Consider the following 19,368-nt stretch of genomic DNA (forward strand, 5'->3'; position numbering starts at 1 on the left):
CGTGAAGCAGCTGTCACATCTTGGGCCAAATGCCTTCTGCGAAGAGTCCATGGCCACGGTCCACTTCCTATTGAGCTTAGCCTGATTACTCTGACTTGAAGTGGTGGGAGGGGGAGCTCACACCAAAAAGTCAAGTTGTTTCTTTAACCTTGAACTCTTGGACCTTGAGGATTCATTTGCTCTCTTGCCTGTCTTCAGGACATCCAAGCTAGGTAGAAATCCATCTCCGTTTTTAACAGTTCCAGAGGCAAAAACTAGTGGTAATCTGTTCTCCAGTTTCTGAATACCCTTGCCAAGGTCAACTAGAAAATAGGCCCTTGTAACCCAGAGTTTCTAAAAAGCACATTTGACAAATTGAGTAATGAGTCAACCAGTAGGAAAAATAAAGTCAGAGATCACCCTGCTTCTGGAAAGACTGAGCATGGGGTCATTGGAGGCTGAGGGAGTGGACTGTAAAGGAGGTGCAGAGGCCAGAATCCCAGAGAGTGTGCTCTGGGGCTCTACTTGGGGGAACTGAGGGTCTCTGTCACGCACAAGACCATCAAAAGCATGACATACAAAGGAACATTTGTGCTGTGCCCTCAGAATAAACTCGAATGAGGTTATTCACAAGGAATGATTGTCATCAATGTCTCGTCATTGAAGTCTTTCCCTTTCTTGGTGCCTAGAGTGGATGACCCTTGAGATGGCATATGATGCTCAGAGACAAAGGGCATCACTTACCATCAAGAAGGCATGTCGTGAGGGAAGAGTGGGAGGACAAAGAAGTACCATGCAGAAAGAACTAGAATAAAAATATAGTCTTGCTGTAGGTAAGGAGACAAAGCTTCTAATAAGGTTATGGGAAATAATATTTTATCATATTAAAAAATACCTTTAATCATTTTAACATTTAATGAGCAGCTCCTAGGCGGGGAGCCCTGAGCTGGGCAACAAGACACGATGCCACGTTCCCTGGAAGTGTAAACAGCTCACTGAAGGAGACCCGCGTGAGCATTCTATGGCGACACAGCACGAAAGGCGCTAAGAGAGGCGAGTAGGTGAGGCTCACGGGGCAGGGACACTTACTACTCCAAGAGAGAAAGAGGAGCTTATAGAAGAACAGCACAGAGAGATCGTGGCACGTCTGAGGACTTTCATGCATGCTACATGGATTTAGCAGTCCACTGGCATTTGCAGACTGAATATTCATGGATGAACACCGTCTCCACTACGTGATCTGAAAGGTCTCCGCCATGAGGTAATTGCTGAGACACAAATTTGAATGGCTTGCCAGGATGCCAGAGCGGACTCACCAGCCACTTAGCTGGTGAATGGACCACACCCGATGGCTGGCATTCATGTCCCCACACAGCTCAGCGCTTCTCTTCTCTTTGACATCTATGAAGTCACATTCCTGCTGTGGCTAAGATTTTTTTTTTTAATTTGATTTGCAGAGCCAGGGAAACATGGAGTTAATAAGGTACAGATGTCATGAAGTAAGGAGTTTATTTTAATGGAAAATTTTATTTAAGTCACTTTAGAAATCACCTTGGTCCCCTCTTTATAGAACCATTAAGAGTTTAAAAGGATCCCTTACATTTTTCACACTTTACTGCTTTTTATAGTGGAAATGATATGTCATGGTGACATTCATGATTTTGGAGGCTCATGAAGGTCATGGATGAACCCTTTGAGAATGTCAAGGGTCTAGGTCTGTGCATAATGAGTTATATTTCATTGGTACTCTACAAGGCCTCATTTTAAATTTGGAAAGTAGGTATATTCTCCTTTATATGCTTTATCTACCACTTGGAGAAGGCTGCCATTGCTCTGCCCAGTTTACCAAGGCTTAATATGTGCTACCAGAAGATCAAGGATGGTATTTATCCACGACACTGCAGCCTGACAACAATTAACTACATTCCGCCCATTGAGTGCTTTTCTCTGGGTCTACTTCCTGGAACCTCATAACTGCTGGGACTCAAACTCTGGCCCTGCCCCCCAAATACCCTCCCCGTACTTCAAACTTAGCATGACAACCCACAATCTCAATCTGCTTCCAATTCTGTCTCCTTGTTTTGACTATTACTAAATCAAATGTATTTATTGCTGAAGCCAGGAAATTCAGAGTTGGCCAGACTTTCCCCAACATCTAATCAGTTACCAAGTAAATCGATTTTACCTCTTAAATGACTCTCAAATGCAGCCAGGCCTCTCCAGCCCCATGGCACTGCCCTAGCTCTGGGCCAAATCATCTATCATCACAATACCCTGACCCCCTGCGTTGAAACCATCCTTGCTCTATCCTCCAAAAGGATACCGGGTAATTTTTCTCAAACTGCAAACCTTGCACTCATTGGCTTCCAGTGAAGATCAAGATAGCGTCCTATCGATAACTGGTTCCTGGCCAGTGACTCAGATGCCCTCGGTCTGCACCCAACACTGAGAAACGCCTTGGCTGTGAGCTCTTTATCTCCCTGAGTACGCTGCATTCTTGCAGACCTCTATGCACTCTGCATTTGCCCAACTCTTGTCCTACACTGCCTGAAAACTCTTGTCTTCTCCGAGAGCCTCTCACAGTACCTTCAGGATCCAATTCAAATGTCACTACTCCAAGAGAGCCACGGCTGTATCTCATAGGGGCTAGCCCATCTGGCCCCCCACAGTACTGGATACACACCACTATTGTGTATGTGTCACAGCACACGCTAACATCTTGTTAACAGGTCTGTCTCCAGTGATCCGTGAGCTCCCGTTCATCTCTGAATCCTAGTGTGTAGCACAATGCTCGGCCCCTGTCAGTAAGTCAGTGAGCATCTCCTGAATGAAAGGATTGAGTGATTGAGATCTGTAGTGAGGTAATAACCGAAGCGTGTTATCAAAAGGCAAAAATGGCTTTTTTGTTAACTACAAAGTGAATCAAGGTGCCAGAAAAGTTAAAACAAGGATGAAGAATGCTTTTATCCCAACCGACTTTTAAATTACTCATCACATCTGTCCTAGCTAAAGACTAACCGTAGTCAGCCCCCTGCAGACTAGGAGTCACCGTTCCACACTTGGGCACCAGATCCTACAACATGTTCTACGATCAGAGAAGAAATACTTAAAGAAAAGCTATTGGGCTTTTAAATGTAAAAAGATGCCCAGAAAGAGCATTTGCTAAACATCATTTCCCATCTGGTACATCGGACCACAATATCCCAGGCATGGCTTGGGTCATACTGCACACAATGTCCAATACCTACAGCAGCGGTGTAACATAGGGCCATGACAGTGAGGTTGCTCTTTCTTTAGTCCCTCATTCATTCACAGACGACTTGCGGGTCAGCCCCCACGTGCTGTGCTCTGGAGAAGCTAGGACAAGGGTGGGCCCCTGAGATTCCAGGCTTACTACAGACCGGTGTCCTGGACTTGTATCATTAAGCCGTTACTATTTAAATCCAGCCTGGTTCCAAAAATGTTCCCAAGTTCCCCTTGTTCTTAGCAGGTCACAGGCTACCCTGGGTAACCTCAAGAAGGCTGCTCAGCGTTCTATCCAGCTAGATGGCCATGCGGGCACGACCTGGCTCCAGGACACAGGTACGATCAAAACGTCGTGTTTAGGGTGAGTCCACCGCTGTTCTGATGCCCCAGTGTGGGGGGTTTTGTTGAAAGAGCATTTTCTGAGAAAGAAAAGATTTAGATGAAGGCAGGAGATGAGTAAAAGCTGAGCTCATGCTAGAACCCAAACTCTTGGCATTTTGGTGACGCGGTGTTAGGGCTCAGGGGTGGGGGAGGCGGTTCCCTGGGCGCCCTCCCTACGTCTGGTGGCGGAGAGAAAAGCTTCCAGAGCAAATCCAGTCGGGGAAAGACGTAAACCCACCGCACTCGGAGCCGGAGCCGCTCCCGGAGGCTTCCTCAAGGTAGGGTACTAAGGGAGCTCAAGCCTAACTCCAACCTCACAAACCACATTACAATAACCCACCAGCCGAAGACAGCCGCTCCCCTAGCCCCCGGCGGCCCCAGACGGGCACCCACCGGACACCGGAGCGCAGCGCCCACCGCGGCCCCACCCGGGCCCGGCCGGAGAACCCCCCCATCCCCCACGCCCACCCCGGCACCACCTACCGCAGCCCCGCCCCGCGCCGGCCCCACGTGCAGGGCCCCACCCCGGCGCCCGCGGCCCTTTAAACACCCCCCCCTTACACACCATCACCCCCCGCCCGCCACCCGGACGGCAGCCGGAGAGGGACAAAACTCATGGCGTACAGCCAGGCTCCTCCGCGGATCACGTCCCGGGCAGCCCGGCCCGAGGGGCCCTCCACCCCCGGCCGCAGCCCCCCGGCGCCCCCCAGCCCCCAGCGGCCGGGCAGGGGAGTGCGGGGCGGGGCCCGCGGCCGCGCGGGTCTCCGCCGCCGCCCTCGCCGCCGCCGCCTCCGCCTGCCGCTCGGGCCGCCCGCTCGCCCGCCGCTGGGTGCGCTGCACGCGGGGGGCAGCCGCGGTGCAGAGGTTCATGCAGCGGCGGCGGCGGCGGCTGCTGCTGCTGCTGCTGCTGCCGCCGCGGAGGCAGACAGACCGGGCGCTGCCGCCGCCGCCGCCCTTCCCCCGGCTCCATGCCGCCGCCGCCGCCGCCGCCGCCTCCTCCTCCTCCTCCTCCTCCTCTCCGGCGAGGGGCGGGGGGCTCCGGCCCCGGGTGGGCACCGCTCCGCGCAGCGCCGCTCCCCCCTCTGCCCTCGGCGGGGGCGCCCGCCGCCTCCTAGGAGCGCACGCTCCGCGCGCCCTGCCGGAGAGAGGGGGCGGGCGTGGGCGGGGGCCGGCGGGCGGGCGTCGGGGCGGCGGGGACCCCGCGCTGCGGCCAGAGGAGGGGGCTTCCCCGAAGGATGCCCGGCGGCGGCTCCCCGCTCCCGGGCGCGAGCTGAGCCGGACCCGGAGCGGGCGGCGCGTCGCCATGCCGGCGTGACGGGCGCCCCCGGCTGCCCGCGCGGGCCCCCGCGCTGCCCCACGCCGCGCCGCGCCGGCGCCGGGCGGCAGGATGGGCTGTATCCAAAGCATCACCTGCAAGGCGCGGATCCGGCGCGAGAACATCGTGGTGTACGATGTGTGCGCCACCATCGACCAGTGCCCCACGCGCATCGAGGAGACCTCGCCCATCGTCCTGCGCTACAAGACCCCCTACTTCAAAGCCTCGGCCCGCGTGGTCATGCCCCCCATCCCCCGCCACGAGACCTGGGTGGTGGGCTGGATCCAGGCGTGCAACCAGATGGAGTTCTTCAACACCTACAGCGACCTGGGCATGTAAGCGACCGGCGGCGCGGAGCCGGAGCGGGGTCCCTGGCCCCGTCTCTGCTCCCCACCCCGACCCTCCTCCTCAGCTCCTTCTTAACGCTCTCCCCATCCTCTTTCTAAACCTTCCTCCCGCCTCCTCTTCCACCTCCCTCCTCCCTGCGCTTTTGTTTCAGTGACAGGGCGGGTGTAGGGAGGCTCCTCGCGAAGGCATTTTCTCGTGGTTTGCTTCTGACTCCCCGTGAACGCCAGGAGGACGGTGCGGGGTGGCGAGAACGCGACAAGGAGGGTTCGAGAGACGGGCGTGGGGGTGGCTGGCGAGTGCCCTGGGAGTTTCGGGGCGCCGTCTCGGCTTGATGGGGCTTCCCGGGAAGAGTTTGGGGGGACCTGTGGAGAGAGGAGTGGCGTGGAGTGCCGGGGGCGCACGGGCTGTGCCGCGCGTCCTTTGGAAAAGCCCGAGAGGGCTTGGAGGAGAAGGTCCCGGGCGTCCGAACCGGACTTGCTGGTTGTGCCCTTGTTCCCTCGGCTGTTGAAGTCGAGCCCTTGTGCCCCAGGCCGGGAAGCCTGCAGGCGTTTCCATTCAGAGCCTCAAACCCCGCAGAGCCGCCTGTCTGGCTCGGCGCCCTCTGGACGAGTTGTGCGGCGGTGGGGAGCGGGAAGGCACCTTGTGCGAGCAGCCTGGGGCTGGCGCCGCGCGGGGTTTTCCTTGGGCTCCGGAAAGTACACGTCTGCTGGCTGTCCAGGGTCCTTACTTGCTCCAGAACTTTGCTAATTGCGGCGCCGGGAGGAATTTCCCAGCGCCCACCGGCGAATCCAGTCGGCGAGCTGGGAGCTCTCCAACTTGTTCAGCAGCGCCGCTCGGTGCGCGCCGAGGTGGGCGGCTGCGGGGAGACCCCGCACGTCGGCGACTCCACGGCCGCTACCTGGAGCCCGCAGCCTGCCCCAGAACCGCAGGCTGCGGGCTGTCGCATCCAGGACTTTTTAGTTACTCACTTGCTTAACTCCCTGCCGGCCTCCTCGCAGAAGCCGGCTCTGAGCTGTTGGCGACCACAGTGGCTAAAAGCTTTGGGGCCTGCATTGTACCTGCGTTAACGGTGTTGGTCTAGAGCACGCTGATTAGCCTGCAGCCTCTAGAGAAACCCTTTTCTGGAAACCCAGCCTCATTTCATGTATTAGCCGAAGACTCTGGAGCTCCCAAGGTTCATGCGTTGAATATATGGGGCAAGAGAGTTTCTATTTTGAAACGCCAAACTGTCTTTTGTAATGGCAGTTCGCAGGCTTTGTACTGCACTCTGAGAGCCTGGAAGTTAACACTAGTCATAGGTGCTGAAAGGAATTTTGGCGGGTTGTTTTGTTCCCCCTGCCTTACCCACAGAGTTTGAACTTTTCTCTTTAAGCATAAAAACTCAGTGCTGGAGGAAGCTCATTCCCCGTGAAGATGGGCGAGAGCCTAGTTTCTTCCTATATGCTTCTGTTCACTCTGTTCTTATCTTTCTGGAAGACAGTCGGATGTAAGCAATGGGGGACATATTATTTTGGGTGATTCATGCCATTTAAAAACAGACACACCCTCCAAAGAATGATTATATCAAAACACAGAGGTCTCTTAAAGCTGTTCTTTTAGAAACCCATTATTTCCAGCCAAGCCAGGGAAAGGCCTTCCCTTTTGTCCTGGCCCTGATGGCAGTGTGCACCTTGCGGGGGTGAGGGGGGAGGTTAGTAATTGCAGTCTGGGGCCCCTGCAGAGGAAGCTGGGAAGGACTGAGCCAAAACAGCCTCACTTTTCCCCAGACTACACAGCGAGGTCTTTCTGTTGCTTTGTATCTGTTGTGAATCAGTAAAGCAAAAGCAAACAAATAAATAATTTCTTTCCATAAAAGAAAATATATTCTACCTCAGGAAAAGCAGAACTGAGTTATAAACACAGTAGTTGAACTTCTTGAATCTGGGGGAGCGTATGTCCACAGTGGAACCAGCTTTATCGGGGATGAACCGATGTTAGGTCTGAGGGGCACGTACTCCCTGACCTTCCCTTGCTGAATTCTTGCCTCTGGGGCTTGGAAAGGAACTTTGCTTTGAAACTGCTGCTGCCGGTATTTTAAGATTCTTGGTGTTTATATCAATGGAAGCAAAACAAAACCCAAGAAATTGTGAAGCATATTATTGGAGATCCGGATCCAGAGCCCACCTGTTTTCACACTTGCAGTAATTGCTCTGTTTAAGCATACTTTGGAGGCCAAATTTGATTGAACCCACAAAATATTTATGCCCTGAAAACTTAGCCAGTGCAGACTCTTTCGTGGGACCTCATATTGCACAGTCTGTTATTACACACTTTAGCCAGTATCTTGAGTGGGGGGGGAAAACACCAGAGGCTGAATTTTCACCCTGTGCAATGCTCTTGTTACATGAAGCATGATATGATCAGAGGGTATAGGTTAGAAAGCTGCCTTTTCAACATTTTAAAAGGGACTGCCGGAGGAAATCCACAATTTAAAATGGCAAGAAACTTCTGGTGACAGACCTAAAAGAAAACATGAGCTTTTGTGCTTTAAAGTTTCAGCATTTCCAAGAAGGAGTAGGTTTCTGAAGGAGCATTTGAAATAGTTGATGATCATGATGGCTGGAGCTTAATTTGAACTTGAACTCAAGTGATTTGGAACTTCCTCACATGATTGCATAGAACCCAGGCTGGTGAATACTCACGTCCTCTTATCTATTTCTCCTTTGGCCCTGGTGAACCCTGCTAGTGCAGCCCCAATCCAAGTCTTCATCTTTTGGGAAGGAAGGGCCTCTGGTTTTTTGTCAATCGTCCCATCAATAAACAAATATCCATCAAGCACCTCTCAGAAAGCAAAGGACCAAGCAGGCAGCTTCATAGTTCCTCATGCAGGAGAGAGGGAGGGGCACGTGCAGAACAAAGCTTTGCTCCCAAGTGGTGTAGCAGAAATGCTGGGAAGAGGGGCGGGAGGCCAGGCCAGGTCTTCTAGAGGCAGAAGGACTGGAGCTGGATGTGAGCAATGGGTAAGATTCAGCTGGATAAGGAGGGGGCTCGTTCTAGAAGGGAGGAACAGCAAATACATGGGGACAGAAAAGTCTCAGGTATCTTAGGAGAGCATAAGGAGGCCAGGGTGGGGCTTTCGAGTAGGAGAGCAGTGGGAGGTGAGGTCCGGAGGCAGGCCAGGGTCTGCTGGGAAAGGCCTAGGACAGAATGACCTGGAAGAGAGAAGGCTGAGGTCCCATCTTCTGAACCAGTGCAGAGAGGCTCTTCATACTTTCTTCCTACCTCCACAGCATGCAGGGGCTTTCAACAGAGACGTAAAACCTTTGTGATGAAACGGTTTAGAAAACTAAAGTACGCCACCCAAGAGGTTTCCAGAGTGAGGTGTGGACAAAGAATGGGGTTCATGGGGCACCTGGGTGGCTCAGTGGGTTAAGCCACTGCCTTCGGCTCAGGTCATGATCCCAGGTCCTGGCTTCGAGCCCCACATCGGGCTTTCTGCTCGGCAGGGAGCCTGCTTCCTCCTCTCTCTCTGCCTGCCTCTCTGCCTACTTGGATTTCTCTCTGTCAAATAAATAAATAAAATCTTTAAAAAAAAAAAAGAATGGGGTTCATGTTTCAAGGATGAATGAGGTGAAGCTGAGTCAAGGGGAGAACAGACAATGGCTAACGGCGCTCCCCACTCTCTCTGAGCCTGTGTGCGTCGTCTTCTAGAGCGGTGAAGGAATTGTGGTCAGCCTGGGGCTGGGAGACCCTTGGCCTGGGTGAAAACTGCAGAGCTCATAACTCGCTCCTGCCCATCTCTACTCCTTCCTCAGAGCCAATGTTGATGAGACTTGGACTCTACCTGCCCACCTTTGTTGCCAAACCAGTCCAAACAAAGCTAGTTTCTATCCATTCCAGAATTATTCGGGCGCAGTTTGTGATTTCCATGTTACCGAGCCAGCAGGTGGTTTTGAGAGACTCACTTTTTCAGCAATATTCCGCATAGTTGACAGATCCCTCCATCTTGAATCATTCCCATCTGTTAGCTTCATGCTGTTCTTCTAGCATTTTCTCTATCTTACCTCAGAGTACAACTCATCAGGACATTCCCCATCTGATCCTTTCCCAGGGGAATTGTATCCATCCCAATGGCGGTAGATGGCCTGTGTGATACGCGGTCACCAGCAGTACAGGTGTGTGTGTATCGATGGACCTTTTCCACTTGTCTGTCTCCAAGGCATCTCAGGCTTCATGTATCCAAACCGGAACTCTTGATTGCTGCCCCTCCCCAAATCTGCCTCTCCATCAATCTACCCCCATCTTGGTATAAAGAACACCTCCAGCCCCTGAGCTGCTCAGGCTAAAACCTCTGTGTGTCATCCTAGAATATTTTCCCACACATCCAGTCCATCATCAAAGCCCGCTGGTCCCGTCTGTGGCGTAGCTCTGTAATCCGGCCACCGCTCAAATATCCTCACGGGACAGGTCACCGTCCGCCATCACCTGCTCCAGCAGACGATTTCCAGCCGAACTTCCCGCCTTCATTTTTGCCTTGCCTCCCGTCTCTTCCCCACACACTGGCCAAGTGAGATTTTCAAAATGTAAATGTCATCACTTTCCTGCTTTAACTCGTTTACTGACTTTTCATTGTAATCGGGAGGCTCTGTGAAGGCCTCTTCCCAGTCCCTGAATTTCTGTTCTTAAGCTATGTCAGCCTGCCTCTGTTTCCAAAACAAATCACTACTTCATCCCAAGTCAGAACTTTTCCTTGTGTTGATCTCTGTCTGAAATGCTCTTTTTGCCCACCTTTTTCTAGCACATTCCTACTTCGTATTCAGGTCTGAAGCCTGACCTCATCAGAGGCCACCCAGATTTCACAGTTCAAATTAAGATTCTTCTGTTCTCTTGAATGAGACACTATTCTTTTACGTGTTACAGTCTGTGGTTTACTTGACGCCTGACCCTTCTGCTAGAATATAAGCCCCATGAGAGCAGATATCTCATCCGTTGTATGCTCTCTGAATGGTGCTTAGCTCCTAGCAGATACTCCATAAACATTTGAAAAAATAAATGAGCCATATTTTCCCACCTCAAGTACTCTGTGTCATCTTCAACAAATTATCTCTCTTTTCAAAAGCAGCTTTTTTTTTTTAAGACTTATTATTTTTTTTTTAATTAGAGAGAGCGAGAAGAGAACACAGCAGGGAGGGGCAGGGGAGAGGGAGAACCCGGAAGCAAACTCGGCGCTGAGCACAGAGCCCAACGCAGGGCTGGATCTCATGACCCTGAGATCACGACCTGAGCTGAAACCAAGAGTCAGATGCTTAACTGAGGCCCCCGGGCGCCCCTCAGAATCAGCTTTTCCTGTCACACCCAAGGCTAACCCGATCAAGCTCTTGAACTCTAGACACCCCAGCCGTGGCTTAGCGTACACACAGTTTCACGCCGCTCTGCTTTCGTGTCGTTTCGTTCTGCGTCGCCCCAGCAGGTCCGCTGCTGCTCAGCACAGGGCTTCCCTCTGTCACTTCCTCTGCCTCCATGCAGATCTGTGCACCAGGAGTGGGGTTCACCAAACACCGAAGCCTCACTTTTACATCACCTGTGATCAAGTGGCATTCGGTATCTGCCCGCAGAGATGTAACCTGGAGATGGTGTCGTAGCAGCATTCGCCCGCATCACTGCCTCGTGGCCGGAATCTCAGGACTGTGGGTGCTTTAGTACCCCACCCCTTCAGGTCATTTCCCCCAAAGCTAACACTTCCCTTCTTGTCTGTGGCTGCACGCGGCCTGCGCGTGCAATGTGGCTTTGAGTGTGGCCCGCGCCAGTCATAGAGATGGCTCCTTCAGGCATCTGATGAGCCCCCCAGGCCACTTGCACGAATACCCACCCTGTCCCATTCCCGTTACATCTGCAGAGGGCAGGGCTCATGACCTGGAAGGGGCTAGAGCTGCTCTTCCCCAGAAATGTCGGGGACTCCCAGTCTGGAGCATCAGATGGGAAACAGGATCCCGTTCCCTTCTGAGAGTCCTGAGTGCCCTTGAAGGGGAGCTGGCCTCACCCTTTGCCTCTAATCTTCTCCATCTCGGAGAAGAGGAGCAGGGAGGATTAGCAGGTCTGATCAGGAAGCATTAAGCTCACTGGAGATAAAGCAGGACTCTGGGGCTGAGGGGATGGGAGGGACCGGAGGAAACGTCAGGACTTGGGTTTTTTGAAATATGGCTGGTGTCACCCAGATGCTACAACGCAGCCAGGCACTGGGTGGGCAGGGACAGCAGGGTGTCGGTGACCTTCCACCGAGCAGCAAAGGCAAGGGCTGTCTTTGGGGCCACGTCTGCAGATGCTCCGTGTTCCAGGCGAAGAGAGAAGGCTGGTGATAGGATAGGGAACTGCAGATGCCTGTGTGGGGCACAAGATCCCAAATACCCCTTACCCCCCAATTTGTACAGTGCTCTGATCTCCGCTGCCCCTCCTATGCCCCCGGGAGCTCGATGCTGTCAGTGTGCCCATCTTCCTGAGGGGAAGACTGAGGTTCAGGGAGGTCAGAGGACTCAAGGGCACAAGCCTAGCAACTGGTGGCACGGCGACTGACTTCTGACCCTGTACCCTGCCTATTTCCATGCTGCCATGCTTGGCCCGGCTGAGGCAGGGACCAGCCAGCACCCCGTTCCCGTCAGGGCTAGGAAACCTGGCGGTTATGGCTGCTAAGGCCTGGGGCCTCGCTCCTGCTTCATCGCTCCTCGAGGAGAGGCTCTGGTTGCCCAGAGGCCCCGGGTGGGTGATTCTGTAGTTCCCTTCTCATCTGGCCACTTGGGTCACGGATTCCAGAGGCGCCACTGTTTCTGATGTGTCATCACTAACCAGGCCACGGGAAGTGACCACCATTTACGAATGGCTGTCCTGAGAAGAGCTAGAACAGGAAGTCAGCAGCAACAGGGCATTCTGGTGGCCACCCCCAGACAGGCAGGGCCCGCATGGTGCCGGGGTCCCTGGGAGGGGTTGGGCCGCACACACCAGCTGCAGAGAAACCCCCACAGGGTATTGGGGGAGCTGCCTGCTATTCTCACGGGGCCTCCCAAATCAGCGAGATACCCTGGAGTTGTTGCAGTGGGTTTTAGAAAGAGGGGTGCGTGTGTCCAGGTGGCGAGAGAATCGTTTGCACCCAGGAAAGCCTCCCGAGAATGGGAGATGTGCTACTGAAAGGGAGGGAGAGGGAGAAGCCATGGAAGGTCTCTGTGCCGAATGCTTTCCACGCACGGCCCCCACCCGGGAAATCTCAGCAGCCAGGGGTCCCTCCTGTGGCAGCGAGATTCAGGAGCTGATCCAAGCAGCCCCGCCAGGAGCCCAGGCCCCAGCCACCACTGCCCCGCCCCCCCGCTTTCTAACCCACTGCCTTCACTCCTAGGAAGGAGGTGCTCAGAACTCGCTCTGCAAAATATCGTTGTCCTGCTACAGTTCCCTAGTCTTTTCCAAAAGCGTCCTGCTGTAGTACATTTCTCTGAATTGTGGGTTTCCTCACTCCTTCGGAAAAGGAGAGAATTGTACCGAGGTCAGGGGTGCGGACGTCGCAGAGTTCCTGCTGAGGGGGCAGTAGATATTAGCAGTGAGAGCCAGCGCTTTCTGGGGGTGCAGGGGGCACAGAAGTCAGCCCCCAGATCTCGGGGACCCTAAGCCGGCTAGTCTGGGCCGCAGATTGTAGCTCTGGGCCGCCTCCTCAGGAGCTTCCTTGATGGTCCCGTGTCAGCCCCGATGGGCAGCATGACAGTCACCAGCCAACGACTGTCTCCCAGACCACTCAGTTCCTGGACTTCAGAGTCTGCTTGTCCCTCAGACTCTCCAGATCATCGCTGTTTGGACAGATGATCAAGAAGAGAGGGGCGCCTGGGTGGCTCAGTGGGTTAAGCCTCTGCCTTTGGCTCAGGTCATGATCTCAGGGTCCTGGGATCGAGTCCCGCATCGGGCTCTCTGCTCAGCAAGAAGCCTGCTTCCCTCTCTCTCTCTCTCTGCCTGCCTCTCCGTCTACTTGTGATCTCTCTCTCTGTCAAATAAATAAATAAAAAATCTTTAAAAAAAAAAAAAAAAAAAAGAAGAGAAAGAAGACCCCCTTCTGGTGGCGAAAGGACCCTTGGCTCACTGGACCGGCATCCCCTTGGCTCCTGGGAATTTTGGTACTACTGTTCCCCCCCAAGGCCCCCTCGGGCTGCCATGTGAGCCCTGGGGACCCTTCTCCCTCCTTAGGTTCCAGGATGCTAGCCGGGGGGAGCCAACAGCTCCCTGTACCCGCTGAAGATGGCGGCTCCCCAGTGCCAGGGTTCGGGTCAGAAGGCCTGGGTTCGAGTGCCTGTCACGTGACCTGTGGCAGATGCCTTAACAATTCAGTGTCTGCTCTGCACACGTGTCACTGGGTGATGAGATCTGCCCTGTCGCCGTCACTGGGGGGTAAAGACCATGAAAGAGCTCTCCAAACTGAAATGGGCTGTGCATGCGTTATCATTATGGAGCGTGATCCTTGTCACTAGAGGATGACTCTCAATCAGCCTCAAGGACCAGGGAGGTTGTGGCTGTGGCCCTGTGGCTTCCGGGCAGGAAAGCATCCTGACTCTGAAGATGGAGGGTCCCAGACAGCTCAGTGGCTACTCCCAGGCCCCGCTCAGAGCCGGGGGTTGGGGGAAGAGGCTGGCTTTGCCCATGGGGAGCCCAGGCTGTTTTCCACACATACTCGGGGGTCGGTGGAGGCTACCCCTCGTCCCACCCAGAAGTCACCCTCTCAGATCTACTCTGACCTGTGGGCTCTGGGCAACATCCAGAACCCTGAGCCTCTCCAGTTCCTGGACGGGTTACCTGCAAGTCAGCCACGTCCTGGCAGAGAATCCCCACCCCATCCGGGCCCTCCTGAGGTAACCGTGTCAGTCAGATGAGGAACCTAGGACTTGGGGACGATTCTAGAGTGTGTGAACCATGCTGTTGCAGCTCTGGAAGGAGCTGTCACTGCAGATGTCCTAGCCCAGGTGGGCAGGTAGGACCAACACCTGAAATGATTTGCATCCAAATTATCGTTAGTGTGTCTGCTGTCATTAATACACTTTATTCTCTCCGTATAAAATGACTTTGTCTCTTTGTAAGAAGACCTCCCGTAATTAATCTGATGATAATCACGAAACATATTTAGGGCCACCATAATTCCCATTTCACACGTGGAAGAGGAAGCCCAAAGAGATGACAGAGTGCACTCAAGGTCACCCTGGCAGACACTGGGTGGGGCAGGCCTGGGGCCCAGGCCTCTCAGCTCCGGCCCTAGTGCCTCCCAGTGCCAAGTGAACAGTCAGCCAACCCTGGACAGGAGCTGGGAACAAAAGAAGTCACCCTTAGAGCCTTGCACTTTGGGCACCTCTGGGCCAGTCTGCATTTGTGGCCTCTGAAGACAAGAGGGCAGAGAGAACACTTCAATGTATTCAACAGAAGGAAAGAGAAACGTGCGGGCTGTCAGATTAAAGTGAAATAAATTTAAGACCGTGGTGTCTGATGGCACCTTACTGGGGTTTCTGGGACAGGCCTGCCTCAGAAAGCCTCTGGCTGGCTCTCTCCTGGGGCCTGACCTTTCCAAGCTGGCTTTGGGCCTGTGTCAGGCTGGGGCACTCAAGCTGTCAGAGGGCCAGCAAATGGGAAGTAATAAACCAGCATCCGAGGTCAGCGTCTTGAAGGGCAGGTGGGCTTAGGAGGTCGGGACTTCTGGGCATGAATGGGGGCCTAGACACACCTTGGCAAGTTGGGAATGGCCATAAATAGGCCAATGAGATGTCGTTTTGCTCTAGGCACGGGTAGGGGACCAGGGTCGGGCGCTGGGGTATGTGGGGACCATGAGGCTGGAAGGGACTCAGGCTGGTCTGGGACAGGATGCTGCCTTACTTCCTCCTCCTAAGGACCACCAGCCGGGCCTCCATTCCCAATGGCAGCCTTCACACCAGAGGCTGCGGGGACTCAATTCAAGACCAGATTTTTCTTTGTTTTTTTTTTTTTCTTTTTACAGATTTTATTTATTTATTTGAGAGAGAGAGAGGGAGAGCAGAAAGGGAGAGCAGAGAGGGAGAAGCAGACGCCCCCCCCCACACCGAGCAGACAGTCCAACGTGGGACTGGATCCCAGGACCCTCAGTCCACGACCCAAGCCGAAGGCAGACACCCAACGACTGAGCCACCCAGGAACCCCTCAAGACCAGATTTTTTTAAAGCAACTCAGATAATTGAGACTCTGTTTCAAACGTTCATAAATAACCTTCACATTTTTTTAAGCAATTTGTGCCAGAAAACTAAGCCCACACTCCCAAAATTTCTTCGTGGCCTTTAGAGCCAGGGAGCCTGTCTGGTGCTGGGCCACACGTGGACTTTAAGGAAGGAGCCGGCGTTTGCCTATTGTCCGTCTCCCTGCGAGGCCATAAGCAGCTTACTCAACGACAGTCAGCGGCTTATTAAAGATGTGTCTCTCGCTCAGGGCGCCACGTGCGCATCTGTGAGTGAGGCTGTTACTGTCCCCGTATCAGAGTTGAAGAAACTGAGGTCCAGAGAGATTGACTAACTTGCCTGGCGTTACCCAGCTAATCAGTGACAGCCGGCATTAGAAACCAGATTTCCAGAGACTCTGTGACAAGAGGCTGCCTCTATGAAGAATGAACTAATGAACGGATCAGGGGGGTTCAGGAGACTGCCTGAGTGCTTGCTTTGGTCCTTCCTGAGCAAACCTGGGGAACAAAGGGTTTAATCATATCAGAAATAGCCAGCTTCCTCGCCTCCCAGCTGGTCTGTTCAGCTGGTCAGGACATGACGTTAATGAGGCTGGGGTCTTGGGGTTGGACCCAAGGGACCCGCTCAGCACCTGAGTTTGCATTCTTTACCCTGCCAGCCACCTGGCAGGTGACCGAAACCACCTACCAGTCAGAGCAGAGTCTAGATTCAAGAGAAACACCCAGAAGACTGCAGGTAGCAGGCCAAAAGAATCATCCACGAGTCGGGAGTGTTAGGGCAACGTGGGGACTCATCTCACCCCCTGGCTCATCTTCACAAATGGTGACCCTGAAGCCCAGAGAGGGGTCGTGACACAGCCAGTGACCCAAGTCCTTCTGACACTGGGCACCCCTAGTCTGTGAAGGAGGAACTGGGTCACCCCCTATGATTTCATCCCTGCCCTCAGCACCCCGCTCCCTGTTTGCTGAGGGTCCAGGTTTCTGGGCAGAGATCCCCAAGGGAGGGAGCAGCCCAGAGGGAAGGAAGGGCCTGGCCCTCAGCAGCCCAGGGAGGAACCCTCATCAGCCCAAGGGATGTCTGCACAGTTGCCGGAGTGGCAGACCAGCCAACTCCCACCCTCCATAGACAGTCATTAGCAAGCAGGAAAGGAGAGGGTCTCCCCAGAGATGCCCATCACAGATGGCAGGAAGTAGGAGGGTCTGGCAGCCTGAGGGAGGAGGGTCTGGCAGCCTGAGGGAGGAGGGATGTGTGGAGAATGCGAGATTCTGCCTGGGCGCCCAGCAACTCAGAATCCCTTTCCCCCACCTCCCACTCCCTCGAGCCCAGGGCCGACGCCGTACATGGGCCCCCCCAGCCCGCTGCCCGCACGCAGGCAAGGTAGCTTCATGGTCCCTGGCAGGTCCAGGAGAAACAAGATCCAAGTGGTGTCACAGGTGACAGATTTGGGGGGGGGGGCTCCCCTGACAGCAGGGCCCAGCTGGGAGACTCCTGGGGATCAGAACAGCTGGGGCAAATTTGAGAGGAAAATCCTAGCAGCCGGGAGACTCTCCTCCGGTTGTGGCTCTTAGCTGGGTTTCTCTCCCCCTGTTTTTCCTCTTATTTTTGATCACTTGAGGCCTTTCAGCACGGGGGCATGATCTAAGCATGCAGCCGCTTACTCTCAAGAAGGGAAGGGTGGAGGGGAACGGAAGCCAGCTGGTCAAGGTCAACACACCTTGCCCTTGGTGGGATCTAAGGGGGGATCTAGAGGAAGGACTGCAGAGGGGGCCGCGGGTGCCTCCAAGCAGCCTCGCCCCTCGGCCCGTCTGGTGGCTCCAAAGTTCTGTCTTCGTGCCAATGCAGCCTGGCCCTTATGATGCCTCAGGAAAGTCTGAGCAGCCTTCAAGTGGTCTGCCTCCCCCTGACACGCTCCTGTTCAGCCTGGCCTTCCCTCTCAAAACTTGCACGGGGACCCACCTCCGGCCCTCCCTGGAGGACGAGGCAACCTCAGATCTCCTGGCCTCGTTGGGCCCCTCACAGTGGTCCTGTTGGCCTGCATGGCCTTTTCAAGTCCCGGTCCCTGTCCACCACGTGCACCATCTCTGTGTCCACGTCAGCATCTCCCTGCCTGGTTTCTGACTCTCTGCTCCTCTCATGCCAGTCACCCTGTCAGCCGGGCCTTACCAGGTGCCTGCCCCCGACCCCCGTCCTCCTGGGCCCTCTCTGTCAGACTCCCTCTTTCTCTCTCTGAGGTAGGACAGCTCAGAGGAGCCATGCTGTCCTCTGCCCTGGGAGGCCGAGAGCCACCCTGTCCCCCTCCATGTGTCCTCTAGCCTGCACTCTTCTTCTCACGAGGGTAGGTGTCAGGGTTTCAAAAGCCACGGAACAACCTTTATGAGGAAAATTGTTTGTGACCTACAGGGGCAGAACTAGAGTTCTGGAAGTCTGGCAAGGCAGCTGAAACTCGGGCCAGACCAGCAGGCCAGGGACATCGTAGATAGGGTCGAGTAGGGAGGCGACGGACTGATGCTCCAGGGCCAGGCCGCTCACAGAAATCTGCTGCAGAGGGAGGGGGGTATGAAGGAAGTTGAAGAACATGGTTCACTGCCCTTGTCCTCTTGGTGGCCATCAGAAAGGCCTGGGTGTCAGGAGCAGACCCTAAGATGTGGGGAAGAGGACAACTGATGGGTGCGGACAGGGCCGAGGGAAGCCACAGCCCGCCTGCTCCTGGCCAGTGAGGTCACAGCTCCTGACCTTTTGTCCGGCCCTGCCTTCCTGGGGGTGAACTTGGGAGACCGAAGCCAGGCTGCCACTGGTCTCACCCCCACCCCAAGGCGAAAGACCAGCCCCCCACACTCTTCTCTGCTGAAAGGCCCTAGGGTAACTGTCTCTGGTCAGGTAGCTGAGCCGACCAGCCCCGACTAAGGGGTGCGTGGGATGGATGGGAAGGTTGTGGCTGGGCACCCTGAGATACGCCTCCCTCCACAGCCAAGGTGCGTTCTCTTTCAAATGACCCTGAAAGAAGACATCTTGTCGGAGCCCTGGTCCCCCAGAGCATCGCAACACCAGGGGACCCCCATGGGGTTGCAGAAGACTCAGAGAGGGAACTGTTACATGGAGAAACCAAGGGTCAGACCTGAAGTTGCCGAGAAGGGGTCATTGTGCAGATTTGGAGCTAAGGGCCCCTTTCTCCTGCAGGAGCCACCAGGCCCTCGGCCTAGAATGGAAGGGGAGATGCAGCATGGGTCCCCCGGATAAGATTTTTGCAGAAGCCTTAGCTGTCAGCCCTTGACCTTGGGATCTGTGCGGACTGTTCCGTTTAGCAGCCAATTCTCTTTAGCCAAATGGTCGAAGGGTTGCATGGGCCCAGGACATGAAGCCAGGACGCTTGGGCACAGCACCTTCAGGGATGGACTGTGAGCACTTGGGGCCTCAGATGGTTTTCTCTCCGCTCACATCGCACCACCGTTTCTATCGTGTGTGATGGTGGCTTCAGACTCAGGATGGAGGAGTCCCAGGCCAGGGACCCCCACCCTGGAGAAACCACCACCCCTGAGCCGAGAAGACCAGGGATGCTTCTGGATTAGCAGACAGGTGTGCTTAAGTCTTCAGGAGGGAAATCCATCCTCCCTTGGATGCTGAGAGAGGTTGTTCTAAGATTTACTCTCAGCATCTGGTGCTTCCTGAAACGTCTGGGCATCAGAATTAGGATCTAGAATTTCACCTTAGTATTTATGACTTGCCACACACAAAAAAGGAAAAGCATTTTGGAATGTTTTCATGCTATTCCAAAAGAGCAAAGACATTGAAAAAATATTCTATTAGAAACATCTCTGGTTAAATGGAAGCAGAGTGGCCAGAGAGACGGACGTGGGTAGATGGTGAGGCTGTCTTCACTGGGACAGGTCAAGGACTAAGTAGAGC

General features: G+C 54.4%; 1 protein-coding gene across 2 annotated transcripts in view; it reads left to right on the forward strand.

The window, feature by feature from the left end:
* Window positions 1–4,786: 4,786 nt before the first annotated feature.
* Window positions 4,787–19,368, forward strand: part of FAM78B (family with sequence similarity 78 member B) — an 86,158-nt gene continuing 71,576 nt past the window's right edge. For both annotated transcript variants that reach the window (XR_007123015.1, XM_047704651.1), the window contains exon 1: window positions 4,787–5,256. Coding sequence is in view for 1 of the 2 variants with exons in the window: in XM_047704651.1 (XP_047560607.1) it covers window positions 4,994–5,256 (263 nt within the window). In the remaining variant the exon portion in view is untranslated. The remainder of the gene's footprint in view (window positions 5,257–19,368) is intronic.

This window comes from Lutra lutra, chromosome 15 (genome assembly GCF_902655055.1).
Source record: "Lutra lutra chromosome 15, mLutLut1.2, whole genome shotgun sequence".
NCBI classification, from domain to species: Eukaryota; Metazoa; Chordata; class Mammalia; order Carnivora; family Mustelidae; genus Lutra; species Lutra lutra.